This window comes from Lotus japonicus, chromosome 2 (assembly GCF_012489685.1).
Source record: "Lotus japonicus ecotype B-129 chromosome 2, LjGifu_v1.2".
Classification (NCBI taxonomy): Eukaryota; Viridiplantae; Streptophyta; class Magnoliopsida; order Fabales; family Fabaceae; genus Lotus; species Lotus japonicus.
In genome coordinates, this window is record NC_080042.1 from 2,146,700 (window position 1) to 2,173,023 (window position 26,324).

A 26,324-nucleotide genomic window follows, 5' to 3' on the forward strand; every position below is an offset into this window, starting at 1 on the left:
TGATAAGAAATCGCCCATACACAGCTTGTACTCGAATACTCCGTCTTATTAGGTGGATCAGTAACACCATTCCGCACATCAATGACAAAAAAAAAATGATACATAATCTTGACGAAAAAACCTAATTGAAGAGTTTTCTAAAATTGTAGGACTATATTTGTGAAATTGGAAAATAAGGCATTCAAAAGACACAAACACAATAGATAAGAGACTAATTAATAGCGCAATTGAGCCTAATTAATAATAAAATATTGTAAACATGGTTATATATATTGTTTAATTTACTGTGAAATAGGTAACAACAAAAGTGTTATGTACAAATAGGACTACATAAAATTATGTACAATGTTGTTGTGCATCAACTATACACTTCATGTAGAAGGATGCAATGACGTCTTTGTCACTTTCCAATGGTGTATTTTCTCACCAAAGACATTGTAAAAGGCAAATTTTGCTTTAAGTTCTGTCATTTCAACAGACATGAAACCTTGACCGTCGTGGAAGAATTTCACAGTATCAGAGTTGCTATCTTTAATATCACCCCTCCATGCCTTTGAGCCAGCCCCACTTGTTACGTAGAGAAGTGGACTGTATTTTGGTTCCATTGTTAATTGATATAAATAAGAACTGTTTCATAGTATGGATTTTTAATAAAATACCTGTCTATACTACGTATATGTTGGAGGCAGTGGTCATGCCCATTCAAGTAGATATCAACATTATTGGTCTGGATATTCATTGAAATATCATTAGCATCATAAGCAAAGATTCTATAAAGAAAAAATGTAAATGAAAATTCATGACATGACATGATTATTATCGAGGTAAATCTCAAACATAAGTTATTTTCATTATTTATTTCTTACAGTGATAAATAGGATATTTTTTCCTACAGTGCAGCCTCCTATATATATCTAAAGGTGATTGAACATTTTCATTTTTATATGAGAGATTCACTAAAAATATTGCTCATATTGGAAAGTTTATATACCTTTAGTATTGGCATGAGATGATTTACAAGCTCTCGACTATCACCATGATGGCTAATACTTCTTATTGCATGGTGACCCACAACAATTTTCCATCTTGCAGTTGATTTCTTCAATGCTTCTTCAAGTTCCTAGTCGACAAAATGTTGCAAAATCTTAATGAAGTAATGAGACACTGATATACTCTGTTGATATTTATAAGTTACTTTTCATGATTTGTTTTCCTTAAGATGAGAAGGGATCCATTGACTCAAGGAGTAAGTTTTTTAATTGACTCCAAATCTTGACCCTCAATTTTTTACTAAAAAACAACGACTGGGATTAAAACCCTATTATCTCTCACATGACACTATCATTCCCATGTTTACTCAGTTTGTAAGAAAACAACACACAGTACAGAACAGCTGAATAAGATCTGAACTCTGAAGAGATGAATACTAAAGGCAAAACAGCACGACTCTCAGTAGTCTTCGTACATAGCGCAACCTTTTGATTATTTGATTATATTACAAAGTTTTCCATCCCAAGTTTACGTGGAAGGACCTGTAAGCCAAATTGAAGCACTCTCCGTATTACAAAGTTTTTCATCCCAAATCACAGCACTCTCCGTATTAACTCTTGAAATTACCAAAAATGTCATAGGAAAATGCTATAATTATTAGTTTGTGATTTGACATCCCCTTCATATAAAACAAAAGCATTGTTTTCCACCATCAATTAATACTTTCAAATGTGTGCACTCATGAATTAACGTGTTGGGATTGACTCATTATCTTATCAGTTATTCGAATTTGATTAGAGGGGATTGTGATATGGGGTTAGAGGGATTCTATCTTATCTTATAGGTTTAGATAAGATTCTATCTTATCTTATAGGTTTAAATAAGACTATATCCTATTTAATGGGTTTAGATAAGATTCTATCTTATCTTATGGGTTTAGATAAGATGTTTAGATTATCTTATCTTGTAATACTAGAGTTAGTAGTGTCCTATAAATAGATAAAGTCCATAACCCTAATGTATGTACTTCATAACACATTGAATGAAATGAGCTATAGCTACTCTATAGCGAGGTAGGCTCAATTGGCCGAACTGCGTTAACAAACGTTCTTGTCTCTTAATCGTTCTTGTTGTCTATTACTTCGTTGTGATCTATTGTAACTCTGAGCAATTCCACGGGGTGCCTACGCTAACAATTGGTATCAGAAGACTACAATGGCGTCGGGAGTAACCAAATTCGATGTTGAAAAATTCAATGGGAAAGGCAACTACGGATTGTGGAAACTTCGCGTCGGGGATTTGTTGGCGGCACAGGGATTGCAGAAGGCATTCCGCGATGAGATACCGAGGGGAATGGAAGAGATCGATTGGAAGGAGTTGAAGGCAAAGGCTGCGGGAGTGATTCGTTTGTGTGTTACAGACGAGATCGTCGTCCAAATCTAGGACCTTAAAACTCCGCAGGAGGTTTGGACTAAATTGGAGGCCAAATATCAGTCCAAGACCATGATGAGCAAATTGTTTGCTCAGCAAAAGCTGTATAGTCTGAAGATGCAGGAGGGAGCCAATTTGGAGAACCATCTCAATCAATTCAGTGGCATAATTGGTGATTATGCCAGGTTGGAGGTGGAGATCACCGATGAGGCGCAAGCAGTTATCTTGTTGTGTTCGTTACCGCATTCCTATGATCATATGGTGACTACTCTTACTTACGGGAAGGACTCTATCAGCCTTGAATCCATCGTTACTACATTGCAGTCTCACTCGGAGAGATCCAACAATGTAGGGGAAGGAAGTTCAGGTGATGGATTGTTTGCTAATGGAGGTCAAGATCGCGGAAGGAAGAAAAGTAAGTCTACTGAGAAGAACGCCGAAAAGAAGAAGCGTAGCAAATCAAAGCAGAGGAAGAGCACAGAGTGTTTTAACTACAAGCAGGTGGGCCATTGGAAGAATGAGTGCCCTAATTCCGATAACGTCGTTCAGACTGATGATTCCGGCAGTGAAGCAGATTTGCTTTTAGTATCGACTGCGAAGGGCACAGAGACTTGGATTCTTGATTCTGGGTGTTCTTATCACATGACTCCGCACCGGGAGTGGTTTAGTTCGTTTCAGACGTGCAATTTTGGACTTGTGTATTTGGGTGATGACAAACCTTGTGACATCAAAGGCATCAGACAAATCAAAGTTGCTATGGATCATGGTGGCTCGCGGGTGCTGAATAACGTGAGATATGTTCCAGAATTGAGTAAGAATCTGATTTCCTTGGGGACTCTTCACGCGAATGGGTATTCATTATGGTGTGAAGGAGGGAATGACATCTTAAAAGTCACTAAAGGTGCAATGACAGTGATGATTGGAAAGCGAACTGCAGGGAATATTTACCGCTTGTTGGGGAGCACCGTTGTAGGTGATGTTGCATCAGTTGAGACTGACAATGATGCAACAAGGCTTTGGCATATGCGTCTGGGTCATCCTAGTGAGAAAGGGATGACGACACTTCATGAGAGGAATCTTTTGAAGGGTGTTCGTAGTTGCAAATTGGACTTCTGCGAGTTTTGCGTGTTGGGCAAACAGTGTCGTGTTCGTTTTAAGACCGGGAAGCATGTTACGAAGGGGATCCTTGATTATGTTCATTTAGATGTGTGGGGGCCTAGTAAAGAGGTCTCTATTGGTGGATCCCGATATTTTGTAACTTTTATTGATGATTTTTCTCGAAAAGTCTGGGTGTATTTCATTAAGCATAAATCTGAAGTCTTTGAGAAGTTCAGATTGTGGAAGACTGAGGTGGAAAATCAGACAGGGAGGAAAATCAAGTATCTGCGGTTAGACAACGGAACAGAATACACAAATGCAAAGTTCAAGAGGTTTTGTGAAGAACATGGTGTTCAGAGGCATTATTCAGTCAAGAAAACACCACAGCAGAATGGTGTTGCTGAGAGGATGAATCGATCTCTCACGGAGAAGGCAAGGTGTCTTCGATTTCACGCAGGACTTTATAAAGGTTTTTGGGCTGAGGCAATGAGCATGGCTTGCTATTTATTCAACAGATCTCCAAGAGCTTCATTGGATAAAAAGGTTGCTGAGGAGGTGTGGACAGGTGAACCCATTAATTTAGAAAATTTGAGAATTTTTGAGTGTCCAGCTTATATGCATGTTTCCAGTGATGAGCGATCCAAATTGGATCTCAAATCCAAGAAGTGTATTTTTCTTGGCTACACCAAGGGGGTGAAGGGGTTCAGGTTGTGGGTTGCAGCTTTGAAGAAGGCAGTTCATAGCAGAGATGTTGTATTTGATGAGCAGTCTATGTTGAAGAAGGTGGATTCAGAAAATGAGTCTACTTCAGATGCTGAAACTTCCACTGCTGGGAAGATTCAGGTTGCAGTTAAGCCATTAACAGAGAGTCCAGTGCAGGTAGTACACGAAGAGCAATCCAGTTCAGGTTCTGATACTGAAACTGAAGGAGAACCAGTTGATTCAGGTGAAGCACATGAGTATAGTCTTGTGCGTGATAGAGAACCCCGTCAGATAAAACCTCCAGCCAGATATGGGTTTGAAGAGATGGCAACTTATGCAATTCTTACTAGTTCTGGAGATCCGTCTACTTTCCGTGAGGCTATGTCTAGCCCGGCGAAGGAAAAGTGGATGGGTGCTATGGTGGAGGAGATGGAGTCCTTGAAGAAGAATCATACTTGGGATCTAGTTCAGCTTCCTAAAGGGAAGAGAGCCATTGGATGCAAGTGGGTGTACAAGAGGAAACCACCAGTACAAGAAAATGAAGGGGAAAAGTTCAAGGCTCGTTTGGTTGCAAAAGGGTATTCACAGCGAAAGGGGATTGATTATGATGAGATTTTCAGTCCAGTTGTCAGACACACTTCAATCAGGGCAGTTTTGGCCTTGGTAGCACTCCGGGACATGCATTTAGAACAGATGGATGTGAAAACGGCGCTGCTCCATGGTAATCTAGACGAACAACTCTATATGCAGCAGCCTGAAGGTTTTGTTATTTTCGGTCAGGAGGGCTTGGTGTGTAGATTGAAGAGGTCTTTGTATGGTTTGAAACAGTCACCAAGGCAATGGTACAAGCGTTTTGATTCATATATGCTGAGGATTGGCTACAAGAGGTGTGAGTATGATTGTTGTGTCTACGTGAAAAGCCTTGATGATGGTTCTATTATTTTCTAGTTAGTGTATGTCGATGATATGCTAATTGTTGCTAGTCATTTACGTGATGTGAATGATTTGAAGACCAAGTTGGGTAGGGAGTTTGACATGAAAGACTTAGGAGTTGCTTAGAAGATTCTTGGGATGGAAATTCACAGAGATAGAGGAGCTAGAAAATTGTGGCTTTCTCAGAAAAGCTATGTTGAAGGGTGTTAGCCAGATTCGACATGAGCAAGGCAAAGGTTGTGAGTACTCCATTGGCGAATCACTTTAGGCTCTCGGAGGAACAGTGTCCAAAGATAGTTGAGGAAGTTGAAGAAATGTTGAAGATTCCCTATGCCAGTGCAGTTGGTTGCCTGATGTATGCTATGGTGTGCACTAGACCAGATTTGGCACAAGCTGTGAGCCAAGTTTGCAAGTTTATGTCTAAACCAGGGAAGCGTCATTGGGAAGCAGTCAAGTGGATACTCAGGTACTTGAAGGGTACACCGGATCGTGGTTTGATGTTCAATGCTGAACAAGTTGATCCAAGAGTTGTAGGATATGTTGATTCCGACTATGCAGGTGATGTTGACAATAGAAGGTCTACAACAGGGTATGTCTATACTCTAGCGGGTGGACCAATTTGCTGGAAGTCATCAGTTCAATCCATAATGGCCATGTCTACAACTGAAGCTGAGTATATGGCTGTAGCGGAGGAAGCAAAGGAGGCATTGTGGCTTACAGGGCTAGTGAAGGAGCTGGGTGTTGTGCAAGGTGGAGTTAGGTTGCATTGTGATAGTCAAAGTGCCATTTTCTTGGCAAACAATCAGGTGTATCATGCCAGAACGAAGCATATTGATGTGAGGTTTCACAAGATCAGGGAGTTGCTTGCATCTGGGCAAATACGACTTGAGAAGGTTCATACTTCCGAGAATGCAGCTGACATGTTGACCAAGCCCGTCACCAGTGACAAATTTAAGCATTGCTTGGATTTGTTGCATGTTTCACAGTGTTAAGAAGATGGAGAGCACAATCCCGAAAATCAAGATTCAGGAGTTGAGCAATTGATCTTCACGAGGATTCGAGAATTCGTCAAGGTGGAGATTGTTGGGATTGACTTATTATCTTATCAGTTATTTGAATTTGATTAGAGGGGATTGTGATATGGGGTTAGAGGGATTCTATCTGATCTTATAGGTTTAGATAAGACTCTATCTTATCTTATAGGTTTAAATAAGACTCTATCTTATTTAATGGGTTTAGATAAGATTCTATCTTATCTTATGAGTTTAGATAAGATGTTTAGATTATCTTATCTTGTAATACTAGAGTTAGTAGTGTCCTACAAATAGATAAAGTCCATAACCCTAATGTAAGTACTTCATAACACATTGAATGAAAGGAGCTATAGCTACTCTATAGCTGCAGAGGTAGGCTCAATTGGCCGAACTGCGTTAACAAACGTTCTTGTCTCTTAATTGTTCTTGTTGTCTATTACTTCGTTGTGATTTATTGTAACTCTGAGTAATTCCACGGGATGCCTACGCTAACAATCCTTTCATCTGATGCTCAGAGAAAGAAGAACAGTAAGACACACAGAATCAATTTGGCTTGCAAAAAGAAAGATTGTGAAAATTAGGGAGCGAGGAAAGGATAAAACATGGAGACAAGTCACATGATACTTTTTAAGTTTTAATCTCACCTGTTGGTTTTTACTTTTTAATAAAATTGAGGGTCAAGATTCGGAGTCGGTTAAAAAACTTACTCCTTGAGTTAATGGATCTCTCTTCTAGAATTTAATTTTTTTTTTTCTAAATTTACCCTAATATTTAATTAAAGAAGGAAGGTCTAGAGATTAACCATAGATAATTGTAATTTATTTTTCCGATGTACATAAAAAATATAAAAGAGGTAGAGCAAGTGAAATTTTGAAAAATTATTAATTTTGTGAGAGAAAATCATGAGAAATAATTAGAAAGATACTAGAAAAAGCGAGAAAATAATTAAATGGGTAAGTTGTTAAATAATGGTAATTTAAGAGAGTTAATATAAAAATATTACTAACTTATTGCTATTAACTATTTTTTCTTTTAATTTGGTTGCACCAAGGTTTCCTATTGGTGGTAACTATTTTTCTAAATCGTAGAAAATGAGGTAATTGTGAGTTATACATAGGAGTATTTGGTACCTTGAGATGGTATTTGAGGTAACCTTTCCTTGGAGACACACCTCGCCAATCATAAGTATGTTCCGACAAGGTGTAATAATCGTCCATAAATGGGGTTGTGTCTATGAAGAAAAAATCCGCAATGCCTAGGGATAAGTATTGGGAGTAAAGAAAACTTTAGTTAAATATGATTTCTTTCACAACAACTAATGATGATTAAAGAGCATCATGTTACCTGTACTAAGGGTGAATGTTCGTTGGCAGAACCATCTTTTGTCAATTTTCCTTAGGGTAGGGCTTAATTGTGCTAGGACATCACCTCTATAGTCATGGTTTCCCAAGACTACAAAAAGATATGGTTTTAAATTAAAAGAGTTACGAGAAACATGATGCATATGGTTTCCATTTTTATTTCCTTTTTTTATTAGGTTACATAAACCTATTAACTAACTTATACTATATCATAGTTAGCTTAAAAAAAACTTATATATCATAGTTAAGGTTAAAAACTAAATTTATTATTTTTCATCTTATAATATTTATAAAATTATCATTTCATGTTATTTAATATATTAAAATTATATATTTATCTATAACCAATTCAACCTTGTTTCAACCACAGTTGAACTAGGTGATTTTAACAACATTGGTTGTGTGTCCGCGCATGTGTGAGCATGTGAAAATATTTAATTCATAATATATTTAAGTTAACTTTTATTTCTTAAAATTAATTTTGAATCTCATAAGCTAGTTTTTTTTTTTTTTTTGAAATGCATAAGCTTGTTATTATAACTGATTTTGACTTTAGAAAAAGTTGTAGAAAATTTTCTTAGCATTCAAGTGATTTTGGACTTACCGGAGTACCATTGCTTTTGGAGGCTCTTAGCCGTGTAAATATTTGAAAATGACTCCAAAAATGAGGGATCATTTACATCTCTTAATCCATTATCGTAGAAATTGTCTCCAGTGGATACAACAAAGTCTATGTCTAGTTTCTCTCCTATCTTTCCCATCTGTTATGTAGAGTGATCAATATCAATGTTTGAGGTTAGCCATCAAATACGTTTGAATTTAATGAAGAAGCTGCAATGATATAAAAATAGCTATAGCAAATTGTGTTTAATTCCATGCATATTTTAAATTTGTGGCAAAAAAACAAAATCATGAACCTGAGTTGCAACCAAGGATTGATTATACAACCCTTGTCTACCCCAATCTCCAATGACCAGAAAGCTAAGGGATCCATCAAGTATTGGTCCATGGTGGAACCTCTGAAATTCTGCAAAAACGGGCAGCACGAAATATATACATAAAATTGCTGCTATAAGAAGGGGAGGCGATGAGGATGCCATGACTAACTAACAAACTATGGTTTTGCGCAAAATTTACCAATGAAATATGGTGAGGGGTGATTTAAAGGAATTTCTGATTTAAAATGTCCATGGAGAGATAGTGCGAAGAATTAAATGTCCAACATAATATTCTTTTGGATTGATGAGTCCAACTTTCAAGGAAGTGATCACTATTTGTGGAATGTAATCTATTGGTTAAGGTCGCATGGGTTTTAGAGGAAAAATTATTAATGGTATTAGTTTTGTCATTGTGTGTCCCCAATCCTGTGTAGAGAAACCCTCTCACACTAACAAATAGGCTCATGTGAAAGTTAAACATATATAGAAAAGTTAATGCATTGTGATCTATCTTTAGAATAACATAACTAAAACTTTAGAAAAGCTCTTTGTCTTCACGTTTCTAGTAGTGGGTTGAGGTAGTTGTTACCATATGCATCATGTTTCTCGTAACTGCTTCCGGCCAGTCTTCCACCGTTGTACCAGTCCCGGTAACCACCGCCTCCGGCTACCAGATCTTGTTTCCAAATCAATAGAAACCGGATTTGTTTCCAAATTTTACGAAAAACAAAAAGTTCACTGAACCCTTCAACCTCAAAAATATGATGAACAAACATATCTTTCACGAGATTGATTTGTTCTGAAGAACAAACCTATTTTCAAATAGACAAAATACAAGGCCACAAAGCCCAATCTATCTGTTTTCACATTGTTCAAACAGTTTTCCAAACCTTTTCTTCCTCCTGACGTTCTAATTTTATATTTTACTTATTTTTCAAAGGTCTTGAAACAGATTTGATTCACCAATGGCAAGGAAACCGTTGGAATTCACTATCTCCGTCGCCATTCACCTTCTCATTCTCATTCAACTCGTGCTCCAAACCCCTCGCTTGCAAGTTCTCCTCAACCTCCTATGTGTGAGAAGAAACGAAACACGGTGGAGGAGAGATCGCCAGAGAGTAACGAAATGCGGCAGAGGAGAGCTTGCCGGAGTAGAGGGTTATGGAGTGAAGAGCAGAGATAAGAGAGGGTATTTTTGTATTATTACTATATCTATTTTTTAAATTTTCTTTTAACAAGTAAATTTAACCTGTTATAACAGGTCATTTTCCCTCTTGCACCATGCAAGACTTCGGTATTGTTTGAAATGAAAGAAGGAAAGAAAAGATGAGACGGGAAAACATATGTCGTGGGTCCCGCGCTGCAATTTTCCATCCATAACTGGAGAGAAAAGTGTGGAAAAGGTTAATTTTTCAATAATGCCAATTTTAACCTTCTAAATGTTTTTCTTACATAAAAAATACATTTAAAAAAAACAATAAAAGAATAAAAAGTATTGAGAAAAACTTAAAAAATGCACCAATATCATATTTTATCAATATATATTAGAAAAGAAGAACTCCTATTAGGCTGATTTAGTGACGTGTCGTTCACACGTTAATTCTTAGTGACGTGTCATTCTCACGTTAATTCTCATAAAAAAATACATTTTTAAATTTAAGATTTGATTAGTATTAAAATTGTTTATTTCTTGATTTTATCTAAGATTTACCTAGACTACTCCTTACTAAATTTATTTCCAAAACAAATCTTGAAACCGTTTTAATTATCTCTTTAAATTAGGAAAAGTCTCAACCCTAATTTACTACATAATTACATGAAACAAATTCAATAAAAATACCATAAAATTTAATTAATAAAAACTATCAAAATCTACCAAATCAAAAAAAAAATCATGAAATTCTGAATTAAATAAAAATCCAAAAATTCAATAAAAATAACAAAAAATTTAATTAATATTCCAAAAATAAATGTGTTATTTTATGTTGAAGCTGAATTTTAAAAGATTTTCCTTAATTATCTAAGATTTACTTAGATTACTCCTTACTAAATTTATTTACAAAATAAATCTTGAAACCATTTTAATTATCTCTTTAAATTAGAAAAAGTTTCAACCCTAATTTACTGCATATTTACATGAAAATAATTCAATAAAAATATCATAAAAATTAATTAATAAAAACTATCAAAATCTACCAAATCACAAAAAAAACTCATAAAATTCTGAATTAAATAAAAATACCATAAATTTTAATTAATACTCTAAAAATAAACTTTTTCTTCACCTAAAATGTATTTCCATAACAAATCTTGAAACCGATTTTTTAAAGGTAATTTTAAATCTGAGAAACTTTTTCATAAAATATTAAAATTTTAAAAGATTTACCCTAATTATCTAAAATTACCTAGATTAAATAAAAAACTGCCCTAAGTCACGCTTCATCCGTGCAATTCCCTTCTGTCCCTCTTCTATTCATCGCCTCCCAACCGACGCTTCCACAGAGATTACGGCGGCTCTATGTATTCCAGTGAGTTTGGTTGTGGTGGGAATCGTTGAAGCACACCCCATGCTCCGAGGAGAAGGTTGGTTTTCTTGATTTCTTCCTTCCGTTGGCTTCTATTTGTTTCTTTGTTACATATATCTGTTTCTTGAATGATTGCAGGTTCAGAAAATTTCCTCAGATGATTATAGGAAGCCCTAGGTAGTCAAGTTTGTCAAATTTTACCGTAGATGTTCTAATATATACTGCTAAGTAAAGCCTTAATTTGCCTCTTTTCTTCTCCATATGCTTATGTCTTGATATGCTACATTTAGTTTTCTTTAACTGTTTCAGAAAACTCATCCACCACAGTCAATCCTTCCACAAGAAGCATTCGCAAGGCTTCCACCCCAAGATTCACGAAGACTCTTGGTTTACGTTCAGACATGGAATGCGTCAACTCTTCTATTATTTATGCGGTCATGGTAGCAAAGATTCACGCTCTCTGTAACTGTTTTTTTCTATTGGTGAGGAAACTGAAATTGCATTTTTAATGCTTTCGAACAAGTTGATTTTTAATGGAACATATTGTGCTTTCAAGCTTTAAAACTTTGTTTTTTTCCCTTGAAGAAACTGAATCTACTGCCCATTTCAAAGTGGCTATTACGCCTTTCATAGTCTGTGACACAGAAAGATTCAAGTAAGATCAGATAAAAGGTATTTGCTATTGTTATACTTATTCAGTAATTTGTTTGGAAGTAAAGGCTATTATAGCAGAAGTTGGGGATAAATAATTGTGTAATTTATTTGCATTTTCCTTATTCTATTAAACATGACCTTCAACGAGTGCAGGATGTTCAATTTACTTTATTTCCATGTTCATGATTTCATGAAGGAGTTAGAACTTCTAAACCTTATGGGTTCTCACTCTATCTAAAAAAAAAAAAAAAAAACTGGTTTTGATTTTCATAGGAATTTCTTTGATCTAATATGTTGTTTAACTTGATCTCCTTTCCTTGTTCTTCAATTTTCTATATTTTATTTTTAAATTGATTGTGTTATATGTATGGTTGTTTGTTTTGAGATGAACTGACTTTGAAAATCCTATGGATTTTGTTTCCTAGTCATTAGATGATGTCTTCATTTTGTTATCACTAATACTAGCAGAAGTGTATCCTCAAAGATGCTTCTTCTTCTAATTGTCTCAATTCTTGATATGGTTGATGGATTTTAGGAAACAAAGGAAATGATTTATCTATATATTTGTTAGCTTTGCTTCCTTCAAACATCTAAAGCTTTATCTATATCTTTTTTATCTACATATTTGTTACATTGCAGAAACATGACAACATATTTTCTGTCTTTAATTTGTGGGTGGATATTTGATTAGATAGGTACCATGAAAACCAATAATACCATATCAAGGCAAAGGAAGAAACCGGAACATGGTGTCGTGAAGGAGCTTGACTAGAGGAGCATAAAGCTAAAATCCCTTAAAGTGGATGGCAAATAACTTTTTATTTGTCTTTTATTTTTATTTTTGAGGGGGCTAGGGAACACTGCGCTTTCTCATTTAATCTGAAATGTGGACCATTGTCTGCTTCCACGAGCAGAATGTTGAATTGGATGCTCTTATTTATTTATGATTATCAGTCAGTTTTATATTGTTGGCTTTGATATTAGAGTAGCAGTGGCATCAAGTTCCGGTTGGCTTATAGATGAAATTCTAAGAGCATATATTTCTTTATTCTTTTTTTCTATATATTGATATATCCATCAATGATTTCTGTTAAAATCTCCTTTACATATTAAAAGTCATATGATCCTGGTGTACATGTGGTCTTGGAAAGAATTTTTAGCTTTTATCTTTCCACACCTCTTAATTATCTTTAGATTGTCAAGTCTTCATTTACATGGTTAGACTTTACCTATCTCTGTAAAAAACCCTCATTGCAGGCAGTATTAGAGTTACAAAAGAGAAGAGGTTATAAGATCAAATGTGTTGTTCTGTTTTTGGTAGTTGGTTTACCCCATGTAAAGAATTTTCTCCTTCAACCATGTTGGTATTGTGGCGTGTAAACATAATTTATGATGCACTGAATTGAATACATAGTTTCAAACTGCAAAAGCTTTTACATGGGTCATGGTTTTGATAAAAGGAAATACAAACGTAGCCAAAGACCGATAAGAGTAGAGAATATAATTGGTTAAATGATAGATGATACATGAATAGAAACCTAAGCATACCTTGATTTTCTTAAGCACATCATAGTCTGTCATGCCAGACATTCAAGAGTTAGTTATAATAAGATTCACCTCCACCTACGGTAAAGGACCCAAGAAACCAAGTATAATTTTAGAACCTTTGATTTCTTTCTCTTCCCTGTTTTTTTTCTTTCTTCTCTTTCCTTTGTTACTCTCTAACTTTTTATTAGTTATTCAATTGTACCAATTTTAATCTATGCAATAAGAGTCTCAATTTAAGATTTTTTGTCCACTTTGCTCATCGTTTCCTACTCTTCTATTTCATTTGTTGTTTATTATATTTTTAATAACCAATGTCTTGATTGATGAATCAAATACAATAGACATATTCCCCGTGCAACGCGCGGGTAAAAAACACTAGTAAGAATAATAACAGAAATCATATTAGTACTAGTTATAATAATTTTAAGTAAATTTTAATATATATATATATATTATTGTAAATGTTATTTAAGGGTACTTTTATCATTTCATAAACATACACTTTTCTTTCCTCTAACTTTTCTGTCATACCAAACTCAAAAAATTATCTTACTTTCCTTCATTTTTCTCTTCTTTCCCGTTCTTTCCTTTCTCTTTCTTTCGTTCCTCATACCAAACAAATCCTTAAGCCATAGATGCACCCTAGAAGCCACCATTATGATTATTGAGTGCTAAAGATGAGTACTAGCAATCTTTCTAGGATGATAGTTAGTGTTGCCATTGTTTGTGTCAAAACTAGTAATGAGACACATTTGAGTTTTAAAAACGCCAAGCACGGACCAAACGTCTGGTTGCATTTGAATATTTGATTCCAACTAGTTTACTTCATGATTAAAGTTATGTGAACATCTTCCGAAGCAGACAATGGAAACTCACGAAAGGTTTATTTGTTGTGTCACATGTATTAAAGAATTCCATTTTGAACTAGACTAAAAATTCAGTCTCTATTTATTTCAGGCTTAAATATGTTTTTCATCCCTGTAAAATTTATAATTGGTAGTTTTAGTTCTGTAAAATATTAATTTTTTTTCTCCCTATAAAATACAAATTCATGTGTTTTAGTCATCTAGGACTAGGAGGGAGTAAAAACACATGATTTTCTATTTATTTTGAAGGAACAAAAACTAATAAATTTTTTACATGGACTAAAATCAAGTTATGCATATTTTACAAGGGCTAAAAACATATATAAGTTTTTATTCTATTTGTTGTTTAGTGTGATGGCTTATCAAAGTTATGCCACAAGAAGCTGAGCCACTTTAGAATTAAGGGACTTCATTGTTTAGCCCAAAAGGATCTTCTAGGTTTTAGTGTGATAACTTATTTCTTAGCTAGGTGATACGTGCCAAATTTACCTAGTTTACATCCTATTAACCCTCTTTTGGTTTGAATATTTAAATATGTTGTTTGTAGTTAGAATATATGCTGCTTAATTTGTGTTTTTTATTTCAAATTTTGTTGCAAGAGAGAAAATCTAAGTGAAAATCAAGTTTTGGTACATAATGATGATTTGAGAAGGGTGTGATGCTGAGCACTAGTGAAATGAAAGGATCTAAAGAAGAGTAGCGTAGAGCGGTCAAAAAGTGGCGCAAAGCACTAAAGGTGGTTAGAACGCCCCTTTCCTGAAGTAACCTTGGTGTTGAGCACCCAAAAGGTTGTGTTGAGCGCCACTGACCGCCCGACACACTTAGTTAAAGCCAGAAACAGGGTAGAAAAGACTCTCTCTCTCTCAAATTCTAACAATCCTTTTGATATTTTGGGTTCTTTGCACCTGAAACAAAGATAAAATAGGGAGAAAGTCAGGAGCATTTGGAGAGGAGGCTTGGATGCCGGATTCGGCGGTGAGACATCGCGACGGTTTCGGTTCTTATCGTTTCTTTTTTCCATGTTTATAAAGCTATCCATGCTATCCATGCTATCCATGAAAATGGATAGCTAATCTCTATTTGTTGGGATTAGATGTAGTTTTTTATACTTATGGATTTGATGTGATTATCCTTAATACAAACCATGTTCTTGTTTATGATTTAGTGATTTTCTCTTAATCTTAATGCTATGGTTTAGTTTATGCACCTAGAACATATCACTTGATTCGGTGTAATAGCGGAAGCTACGACGTTTAGAGTCCGAACTTGACTTAATCATCTAATAAATATAATTGCTAGGAATAGAGTTAGGTTTGTAAGTTCCTTAAATACCTGAGCTTAAAGATAACTTAGCTTTTCTATGCATGTGAGGAATCAATCTATAGGAAAGTGAGTTATCGATATCCACTCATGTAAGAGATCTATGAAGTAGGGTTGAACGGGTGTAGATGAATCGTATGCTTGAATATGTTATGTGTTTGAATAACCAGAATGCATAAAGGTCATTCAATGAAGTATAATCTCAGCAATTTCTTTATCTTGTTGTTTTGTACTTTTCTTTGCGTTGCTTACTTTCATGTTTGATACAAACCAAATCAAAAACCTATTGTGAATCCATCATTTGAGTATGCAAGCTATTGAACGACATTGGTATTACATCTCTCAGAGGATGACAAAACATGTATCTGCTTTACTACAATTTAATCTTAAGGGTTTAGTTCCAAATCAGTACAATTAAGGAAAAAAAACCTTCATCACTAGGAAGAAAAACAAAGTCTTCATCCATCCTATTAGAAAATCATATGTTCTTGATTTGTTACATTCAGATATTTGTGGAGCGAGGAAGATCGCAATTTTTACGGTGTTGTTGGTTCAAAAATAGATTTTGGAGACTAGGTAGCCGTTTAGGTCAGTTGGGAACCAACGTAACTATTCTCTAATCAAGCGATTAATCAAGAATGAGACGTTGTTCCTGAATGCAGGTTCCTAAGGCACTCCAAAAAGCTCTTAGAGATCGCTATTGAAGAATTTGTATCGAAAAGATGGCTACTAACTAAGGCTAGAGGAAAATGGATAAAGAAAGGCTTAAATTTGCGGTAAATAAAAGACATAAAGCTGAATAAATAAAGTGCTTGAAAGTAGGGGTGTTCATGGTTTGGTTCTTAACCAAACCAAACCATATCCACTTTAAAACCATTTATATGGTTTGGTTTATTATCCAAACCAGTTTTAAAAATATGGATATGGTTAAAAACCGGTTTAAAAATATGGATATAATTAAAAACCAGTTTAAAATTGTTTTTTTTAAATCATTTTAAAACAAGATTTGGTTTAAATAAAAGTGGATTTCGTTCTATAAAATTTAAATTGAATCAAATCAATATTTTATTTTCAACTATAATCCAAAATTGAAAACAAGATAAGTAAAAAATTGAATTGAAACTAAACAGTATAAACTCAAAACAGAAACGTGATAAATCCAAAACAGAGTGAGAACTGGAAGGTGAGAGAGAGGCGTAGGAGAGAGACCAAGAGAGTGAGAAACTTTGAGGGAGAGATAAACGCAGAAGAGAGAGAAATGTTGGTGGGAGAGTGAAACGTAGAGAGAGAAACGCAGATAGGGAAGGAGAGAGAGGAACGCAGATAGGGGGAGAGAGAAAGAAAAGCAAGAGACAGAGGAGAGGGATAAACAAGGAAGGGGATTCAATATAACTAAACAAGTTTTAAAATATGGGTATGGATATCCAGATTTTATATCCGGTTTTTAACTTTGGATAACCAAACTGATTTTAAAATATAAAAGTGGATCACTTCATAACCGGTTTTAGGAAATTTGGATTTTTTAAATTTGGATTCAGATTGGTTATGGACTGGATCAATATAACCGGATATTTTGAACAGGCCTACTTGAAAGATAAATGGTTGAAATACTGTAAATGATAAATGCAAAAAAATTGTAATTTTGATTGATTGATCAGTTGTCGTACAAATGACCCTTCCTCTATTTATAGTTGTAATACCCCGACTTTCAAGGGTCACAATAGTAACCCTTCTTGAAATAAATATGCAAAAGTGTTTACAAAAACGCAGGGTTTTTTCTTTTCCAAATGAAAAGATTTTTCAACATACAATGCATAAGACTTAACATAAATATTAAAACACCATAATATGAACATAAGCCTGAAGGCAAGAGTTTCAAAAGTTGTTAGAAACATCAGTAGTACAAATATTAAAATGATCAAAAGGATTAGTCAGCCCAAAATGGTCTTCTCTAGACACTCACGTCCGACTACGTCCGACTACTCCCTATGATCCTCATCCACAGAGAACCACAAAAAGTAATGTGTCGGGGACCTACCCTATCCCAAATGTACAAACACCAGCTGGCCAAAAATGTTAAGTTCAAAGGTTTAATCATATCATTTATCATGTTTTGTAAGATAACAATTTTTAAGAGCATAAGTGGAACACTAAAAATTTCATATTTCAGGAACATTATGATTCATGGTCTATACCCGTTTTGTTATGACCAATCCAAAGTATATCCATAGAAGACAATTCAATTGGTGATAAGAAGCTACAATAGAGTGGTCAAAGTTTATTGACTAACTCAACGTGACCAATGGAATGAAAAGCAAGAAGACCATCTGAGGAAGGTAGATCGTCTGAAGAATAGAAGACTCTCAAATGAAGCAAGTAGAAGTGTCTAAAGAATGAGCGCCACCATCGAATTAGAAAAGATCTTAGAAAAGCTTGGAGAAGAAGCCTTAATAGAAGATTACGTGATCTGACAAAGCACAATGCCCAAAACTAAAGTACAACGTTGTCACAATCAAGCTGTCATATTTGCTCACCAATGGCCATTCTCATATATCCGCAGATGCACAGTTCACGTGGAGCCGCAATGATCCACAAAAATCTCAAAGAGACCGCAGTCAACCTTATCACGTGGAGCCGCAATGATCCACAAAAATCTCCCTCGCGTGCAAGTTACTGTTTGTTTCTAACGGCACCATCGTTCTCATGGTTCATAGTCTCACCTAGACCTATGTTCCATTAATTCTCATTTACTTGCAAGCGATTAATCTCATTCTCTTTGTTAAAGGCTCTAAAGTCAACCTAGAGTCTTACAACATTCGTCGCATAAAAGTACGACAAAATCATCACATTCACAATGAGAATTACAGCTAGATGAGCGACCCTTTACACAATATTCCAGCCAGTAACAAATTACATCAAAATAGTACCAGTAAGTTAGATATTCAAAATTCAGAAGAACACCCAACTAAATAATAGATAGATACAAGTTTTCTGAAATCAAGGGTCACAGTCATTTTCTGAAAAAAAAAAAAAAAAAAAACAACAGCAGTACAGGGATCACTAAAAACAATCTCCAGAACTCATTTCTCACATGCCTGGAAAGCTAATTTAAAAACCTACAACTTTCTAGTTTTTCACGTTTTCATTTGAAGACCAGAACTAGGTGATAATGTGCCACGAAGTTCGCTGTCGAGTATAGAAAACTGGCAGAGTCACTTCTGCCTCAAATTTAAATTCTGAAAATTCAAGTTCAGGTCTCCTAGACCATTTTCCAGTAACAAACATCATATATTCATCATCAAATTTCCAGAATTTACCAACAAAGATCATGTATCAAACATCATGTTATGACAAGAGGAAAAACAAGCCAAATTAACAAGTTGTCATAGCAAATCCACATAAAATCATAGATCATGGCATGAACATCGAATAGAGGTTTGTATACATGGTATATCATGGTAGAAAATCCAGCAAGCATCACACATACAAAAACTCATGCAAAACTATCAAGTTCATAGCTTTCTTCATGGCAAATCATGGCAATTTCCCTAGTCAAACTACCCAACCTAGACCAGCCCTTACCTTGCTAGTTTGGTGATGAAAAACAGAAGTTTTTGAGATGAAAAGATGATCAAGAGCTGCTGTCCACGCCCCTTCTTCCTCTCCCACTCGATCTCTCCCTCTCGCTCGCTTTCTCTCTTCCACTCTCTCGATCTCTCTCGCCTTTTCTCTCCCTTTCTCTCGGTTTCTTCTCCTCTTCTTTCTCTCTTCTTTTCTTCTGAGTTTCACGTAGGCTACTGAGTGTGTGAGCCTTCTGGTTCAGGTCTAGGGTTTTGGAGAAAGAAAAACAAGGAAATCCCCCCTTTGCCCCTTTAGTGGCCGGCGGCTTTCACACAACTAGGCCTAGGGTTTTTTTTTGTTTTTAAAGATTCAAGCCCAAACCCAAATAATTACCCTCCTAATACTGATTAAGAGAATAAAAATAAATCAAGGCAAAACCCCCTTCCCTGAATTTAAAAATAAATTCCGATTTAAGAAAAATTCTTCTAGCAAAATCGCTAGTACAGTACAGCCTGACCTTCTGTCACTAAAACATTAATATCTCGGGCTATAGAGGTCGGAATGACCTGAAACCAACGAGAGAATTTAGCTAACGTAAAGAGCTACAACTCTCATGAAGGAAGCGTCTCCAAATAAGGTCGTTAATACCTCTCAAAAATTCACACAAGATCACGGACAGATTAGCAAATAACCCAAATTTCACTAAAACTTCACTTTTATTCAAGGGTTAATCGTCTACTTGGTCCCTGTCTTTGTCTCGCCGTCTGAAATTAGTCCCTCCCCGAAAAATTTACAAATCTGGGTCCTCTCGTTTGCAATAAGTCTGGAGCAGGTCCTCGCCGGAGTCTGGAGCTCCGGCGAGTGGTGAATAGACATGCTGACGGGATAAATGAGGCTGATGTGGATTAAAAATAAAATTACAAATAAAATAAAAATAACAAATCAGAAATTTTAATTTATTTAACAAAAATAAAATCAATTAACAAAACTAAAACAAATTAACAAAACTAACCCTATTCTAATTAACAAACCCAAATTACCCTAAATTAACTCTAATTCCCCCAAATCATACCAATTCCCCAAATCACACAATTTCCAATCAAAATAAAACCCAGTAAGATTATTTTCTAGTTTCTAATCCAATCTACTCCAAACCCAGTAACCTCCTTCATCCTTCACTTTCCACCGAATCCTCCTTCACACTATGCAATTCCTTAATTTCACAATTCATTCCCCCTTTATGAATCTGTCGCTTACACTCTCAGGGAAGACTTTCTGCAAATCAAAGATTGATACATGGATATGAAATTAGCAAAAATCACATAGCTATTTTTTTTGAACAATTACTTCCCAATTCTTCACAAATCCATAGCAGTATACTCTTATCACAATTAATCACTACGAGTAAACACCTATTTTCTAACAAAACACCATCTGCAGCCACAACATCGAACCCATCCACCTTAAGCACGCTGGAATATCCTTGGGTAATCTCACGAACCAGCCTCTGGAATAGTACTTCTTATTCTCACGAAGAGCAACAGTACAAAAGCTCCATGGGAAAAAAAACATATCTGAATCCCAGAAATCCAGATCTGAAACCCAAAAAACCCAGATCTGAAATCCAAAAACTCAGCAACTTAATCGAACTTTTGTACTGCCATTCCTTATTATCATCCTCCGGAACCGAAGGAAGGCGATGAACGTTGAATATGGCGAACGAAGAAGATGAACGTTCAACCCTTCAAAGGTCAAATAGGTTTCATGGAAGCCAATGTCTCTTCTGCTCACTCTCTTTCTCTGTTTGCAATTCGCATCGTAGAGCTTACAATTAAGCTTACAGAACTCAAATCCATGTTATCTGCGGAACTTTTGTGTCTGAAGGTTTCCTCATTGGCTTAGTGGTGAAGAAGATTAAGATTTGTGGTGAAGGAGAGAAAGAAGAAGAAGTGGCGGTGGTAGGGTGATGAAGTGAAGGAGAAGATTGGGAAAAAAATTAGGGGCTGTTCGGGAGCTCTGGATTTGGCACCCCAGGGCTTAGAAATGGCACCCCAGATTTTTTAAAAAATGCCAGAACTACCCTTTCGGACACCGGGTATCCGTAACACTTCGGAATCCAAAGTTTCGAATAATACCTTGTTGAATCTGACACTTAAACGACAGACATAATTCGGAAACGTACAATCCGAAGTACTTCGGATTCGTTGAATCCGAAAACCTGTCGCACACTGCCACCTTTTGAGCACCATTACTCCTCCACCACCAACTCCATCACCATTACTCATCCACCACCAACCCCATCACCACCCCCCCATTACAATCAGATTCAAAAAACTCCACCACCACCACTCTTCCTCTTCTTCCTCCATGTTTGTTTTCCTCCCCCTCACCACCATCTCCTTCCAAGTTCCACTTGCTCCACCCTCAACCACCATCTCCTTCCAAGTTCCACCTTGCTACCAAGTTCCTTCTGGTAAGTTTCATTTCTCTCCCCCTTCATATCCTGCTTTACTTATCATTGTAGTTACATTTCATTGTTGTTTGTTGGAAGTTCGTTTTGCACCACCATTGTTTGCTTGTATTCTGATGCTGTCGAGCTTGATACGGATTGTCTGTATCCGAACGAATTCGGATTGTCTTTATCCGAACGAGTTCGGATTGTCTGTATCCGAACGAGTTCGGAATCCCAATGTCCGAAGTAGTTAACCAGTTGCAGTTTGTTACATGCAGGCTGAATGACTGAACCGTACCTATATGAAGAAGATTTACTGGTTGATGCCGCATGCGATGCCGCATGCGGTTCTGGGAATGTTGAGCCTCCTAGCAATATCATTCCGTGGGTGCCCCCTCGTATAAGCGTGGACGCCACACATTTATTTACAACTGACCAGGTATTCATTGAATAATTTTTGTTGGAACATACTACTATGTATTTGGAAAATGATGTGATGATCATTGAATAATTAGTGATGGTTGGTAGGATGTTTTATTTCTAAAGCAATATGTTATCATTGAACAGATATTTGATACTCGTGATGAGCTTGAACAATGGGCTAAGAATGTTGGAAAGGCGAATGGTTATGTGCTGGTGATTGCAAGGTCTGACTATTAAGTGTGCGAAGCATGGTATTTACAGGCCATACAAGGACCCGAATACATTCAAGTACAAAAAGACCGCATCACAAAAGACTGATTGTAAGTTTAATCTCAAAGGACGACCTACGAAGGGTGATAGAATGTGGTGGCTGAAAGTGATGGATGGTAAACACAACCATGAACCAGCTAAATCACTAGTTGGCCACCCCTACGTTGGTCGACTAACAGAGGAAGAGAAGGGGCTTGTGGGCACCATGACTAGTACTTGGACTCCACCGAGACAAATACTAGCGGCATTGAAGGAAAACAATCCAAGTAACTTGACTACAATCACTCAAGTTTACAGTTGCAACAAAAGGTTTAAAAAAGAGGAGAGGGGACCATTGACAGAAATGCAACATTTGATGAAGAAGTTGGTAGAAGCCAAGTATGTTCACTTTGAAAGGCAACAAGCTGATTCAAGTGAGATTAGGGATCTCTTTTGGGCTCATCCTGATGCGGTCAGACTCTTCAACACATTCCCTCATGTGGTCATCATGGATTGCACGTACAAGACAAACAGATATCAGATCCCCTTGCTTGAAATGGTTGGTCTCACTTCTACGGGGTTGACTTTCTCCATAGCATTTTGCTACATAGTTAGGGAGCACACAATTGACTATGTTTGGGCCTTGGAGTGCATGAAGTCTCTTATTGCCGATGATGTCAGATTACCTCAAGTGATTGTGACTGACAGAGATTTGGCTTTACTGAGTGCTGTTAAGCAATGTCTTCCCAATTGTACCAATTTATTATGCCGGTTCCACATAAACAAGAATGTGGAGGCAAAGTGCAAAGTGTTGATTGGCACGGATGATTTTGCCCTTTCAGTGATGGAGAACTGGAAATGCCTGATTTATGCTGAAACAGTGGAACAATTTGATGAGGAATGGAAGGAAATGTGTGTCATGTGTAAGGACTTCCCAGATTTCATATCCTACATTTCTACTACATGGTTAAAGCACAAGGAGAAATTTGTGAGTGCGTGGACCAATTCTGTGTTGCATTTTGGAACTACAACGAGTAACAGGTACAATGCACACTTTATTGGTTGTGATCTTTCATTTCATAGTCTTGCTTTATTACCAGAAATTGATAGAGTATGATCTTTTGTATGCAGGGCTGAAAGTGCACACTCAACCTTGAAGAGGATGCTGAAAGACGGCAGAGGTGACTTGTGCGCCTCGTGGGATGCAGTGGATAGGTTGACCACTGTACGACACAATGAAATCAAGGCATCATTTGAGCGCAGTATCAACCTTGTAGAACATCGTTTCAAGTCGCCCATGTATACAAATATCAGGGAATTTGTGTCCAGAAAGGCATGCAACTCATGGAAGATGAACAGAACAGAGTGATGCGTGATGGTTGTGGATGCGCATTCCAAGTTACCCATGGGCTTCCTTGTGCGTGTGCACTTCATAGTTATGATAGAATTCCGTATGAGGCAATCCATACTTTCTGGAAGATACTTGGTTGGGACCATGTACCCATTGGGAGTCAAGCCTCAAACCAAGGAGACCTCAAGTCAGAGATTGATGGCTTGACCGCTTATTTCAACACTTTGGATGTTGCGGGCCAAAGTATGCTAAGGAGGAAGGTAAAAGAGCTATATTGTCCTTCTAGTAGTTCACTGTGTCCTCCTCAAGTGAAGATAAAGCCCAAGCGCTCGTCCAAGGCTATGGAGAGTAAACCACCTAGTCAACAAAAACCATCCTTACAACGTGATCCTTGTTATTGGGAACATGTTAACAATAGCCTCAAGCCAACACCTAACAAAGTCTCTTGTCCTCGAAGCAAGAAGTCTAAGAAGAGCAAGCAGTCCTCCACCAGCATATACTTGGATGATTTGCCATCTTTCTTCCATCAATATATAGAAAAAGTCATAGATGTTATTGCAGATGGTAATTGTGGTTATAGATCAGTTGCTGCATTGTTCAGACCCGACATAGGTCAAGACGGTTGGCCTTTGATTAGGGAAGAGTTGCTTGTAGAACTCTCAGAGAATACCGCTTACTATAGCAACATATTTGGTTATGAGAGGGTTCAGTCTCTACAAAATCGTCTCATCCTTCCGATTGGTACAATTGCAACGGAAGACAAGTGGATGTCTCTACCGGAGATGGGGTACCTCATTGCTACGAGGTTGCAAGTTGTCTTCATCTCCATTTCACTAAAAGGTTGTTACACTTATCTGCCATTGAGAGGAGGCGCCCCACCGGAAGTACATCCCGTTATAGCAGTTGGTCACGTCACCAACCACTTTGTTCAGGTATAACTTTTATGAAGTACCTTACACTCGCTTGTCACGTTAAATTAGTATACTTTGTACTCAGCCACTTTGTTCTTATCTAACTTTATTGCTATACTCTCAAATGTAGTTCAAGCTTAAGCCGGGACATCCTATGCCAACAATAGCTCCCCAATGGCCGTTTTTGGCCAAAGAACCCACCGACCAATGGATCTTCCCGTATGCGGCGCGTTTGGCTACATTTACGGCAGAATTGAATGCTTGGATTGATCCTACGGGTGGTCCTCAAGAGAATGTCTTTATAGACCTTGGAGAAGATTGAGACTAGGATTGATGTTTGTAGCAATGACATATGTACAACTAATTAGAAGTTCAAAGTATTATGATGTAGTATTAAACTATTTCTCATGTGCATTTTATCTGTTTCTGCCCTGCAATGTAGCTGGTTATGAGAACTTGTGATTCTGCCTGCATTGTTTCTGGTACTGTCATTTTAACTGGTTAAGCAAATTTCGGAACTTTGGTTTCCGAAGTACTTCGGAACTACGGAGTCCGAAATCTTTCGGACGACTCCTTTCCATTTCCGTGTCATATACTTAAATTTGGCACCCCCAAGTTTAAACAATCTTCGACATTTAGGTATCCGAGACAGTTCGGATTTATAGGATCCGAACAACTTCGGAATCTGGGGATCCGAACGTTAATTTTTTTTCTCATTTTAATTTTAAGTCTCTCCATCACTATCCACAACCAACCACAACCAACCTCATTACTCTCATCCAACCACAGCCAACCTAATTATTATCAACCACCAACAACAACCAACCCCATTACTCCTTCATCTATAAATTTGCTTGATTTAAGCTTTCTTGTATTCATCCTCTCCTTTCATTCTTTCAACGAAACCTTCAAAATCAAAATGGAACAAGATTTGCCCACCTTCATCCGCCCTTGCAAACTCCGAGGCAACTCTTCTGCAAGTTCTCGTCCTCTCATTCCCGGCCCTGCTGGTGTTGTCCAGGCCGCCATGATTCAACGCAGCTCCACCACCGACGGACACCTCATTCCAACCCAACAATTTGTTAGGCGCGTCGTCGAAGACGGTCACGACACTGATCCCGATTTTCACTCCAATGCTTGGCTTTCAGCCCTGCAATTAGGCGGATCTGCAACTCCTCTGGGTTCAATCACTCACCATCTAGAAAGGGTCGATCTCATCGTCGCAGTTATCAAATCATGCACGCCAAACGGATTCGGCGATGTGTCAGTTACCCTGAAGGTATTTCCATCTTCCGCGTTCTTTTTCATCAATGTCATGGTATTTAAATGTCCTCTGTCAATGCCATATGGGTTTGAGTTGCAGGATCCTACGGGCACTGTCGGTGCTAGTGTCCATCACAAGGTTTTCACTGAAAGCGAATTCGCGAAGGACATAAATGTTGGATCTGTTATGCTTATCCAGAAGGTTTATTATTTCTAACCGACTTGACTATTGTTTCTACTTCTTTAGACAAGTTGAACATTATTTCTTCCTTTTTTGCTTTTAGGTAGCTGTGTTTTCTCCTAGAAAATCTAATTGTTACCTGAACATAACATTGCCCAACATAGTTAAGGTATGGAAATCTTTTTTACACATATATAATTAAAATAAAAGTGACTGTGGATTTTTACACATCTCAATTTTCGTTTATGTGAATTTTCACAGGTATTCTCCAGTGACTGTGGACCTCCATCTGAAACATTCACCGACATTACAGAAGATTGATTAATGTTATTTGGCTAATTTTGAATTATTTGCAACTTTAAAAAATCCTTGACCTGGATTATGTAGGCTATGTTGCGTCCCTTGAATTATGTACGTTATTTTGCTTCAATTGGATTATGTGCGTTATTTCACTTCCCATTGGATTTTGTTTGTTATTTTACCTGATTTAAAAAGAGATAAAAATGTAATCAAATCAAGTAAAGCGTGATAAT

At 36.8% G+C, this 26,324-nt stretch overlaps 5 protein-coding genes across 8 annotated transcripts; 4 read left to right on the plus strand and 1 right to left on the minus strand.

Moving 5' to 3' along the window:
• Positions 1 to 371: 371 nt before the first annotated feature.
• Positions 372 to 8,586, minus strand: LOC130735180 (purple acid phosphatase 17-like). The gene is made up of 7 exons (XM_057587269.1): positions 8,467 to 8,586; positions 8,154 to 8,310; positions 7,533 to 7,640; positions 7,319 to 7,443; positions 992 to 1,120; positions 660 to 727; positions 372 to 588 (listed from the first exon to the last, which is right to left on the minus strand). The coding sequence occupies exons 2-7, from the start codon at positions 8,308 to 8,310 to the stop codon at positions 372 to 374; spliced, it is 804 nt and encodes a 267-aa protein (XP_057443252.1). The 5' UTR covers positions 8,467 to 8,586.
• Positions 8,587 to 21,314: 12,728 nt separating this feature from the next.
• On the plus strand, positions 21,315 to 26,322 carry LOC130737389 (uncharacterized). 4 transcript variants are annotated; one of them, XM_057589133.1, is made up of 4 exons: positions 25,003 to 25,626; positions 25,711 to 25,812; positions 25,895 to 25,960; positions 26,053 to 26,322. In XM_057589133.1, the coding sequence occupies exons 1-4, from the start codon at positions 25,267 to 25,269 to the stop codon at positions 26,110 to 26,112; spliced, it is 588 nt and encodes a 195-aa protein (XP_057445116.1). In that variant the 5' UTR covers positions 25,003 to 25,266; the 3' UTR covers positions 26,113 to 26,322. The 4 variants fall into 4 exon arrangements, 2 of the variants coding, with proteins under 2 accessions (XP_057445116.1, XP_057445115.1); XR_009018670.1 differs by lacking the exons at positions 25,003 to 25,626; positions 25,711 to 25,812; positions 25,895 to 25,960 and adding exons at positions 21,315 to 21,434; positions 21,692 to 21,852; XR_009018669.1 differs by lacking the exons at positions 25,003 to 25,626; positions 25,711 to 25,812; positions 25,895 to 25,960; positions 26,053 to 26,322 and adding exons at positions 21,316 to 21,434; positions 21,692 to 21,852; positions 21,981 to 22,067.
• Positions 22,075 to 23,454, plus strand: LOC130735216 (protein FAR1-RELATED SEQUENCE 5-like). Its single transcript, XM_057587292.1, has 2 exons — positions 22,075 to 23,126; positions 23,217 to 23,454. Exons 1-2 carry the CDS (start codon positions 22,198 to 22,200, stop codon positions 23,452 to 23,454), a joined length of 1,167 nt encoding a protein of 388 aa, XP_057443275.1. The 5' UTR covers positions 22,075 to 22,197.
• On the plus strand, positions 23,454 to 24,669 carry LOC130735217 (uncharacterized). The gene is made up of 2 exons (XM_057587293.1): positions 23,454 to 24,368; positions 24,478 to 24,669. Exons 1-2 carry the CDS (start codon positions 23,454 to 23,456, stop codon positions 24,667 to 24,669), a joined length of 1,107 nt encoding a protein of 368 aa, XP_057443276.1.
• LOC130735219 (uncharacterized) lies at positions 25,267 to 26,112 on the plus strand. Its single transcript, XM_057587295.1, has 3 exons — positions 25,267 to 25,812; positions 25,895 to 25,960; positions 26,053 to 26,112. The coding sequence occupies exons 1-3, from the start codon at positions 25,267 to 25,269 to the stop codon at positions 26,110 to 26,112; spliced, it is 672 nt and encodes a 223-aa protein (XP_057443278.1).
• Positions 26,323 to 26,324: the final 2 nt, after the last annotated feature.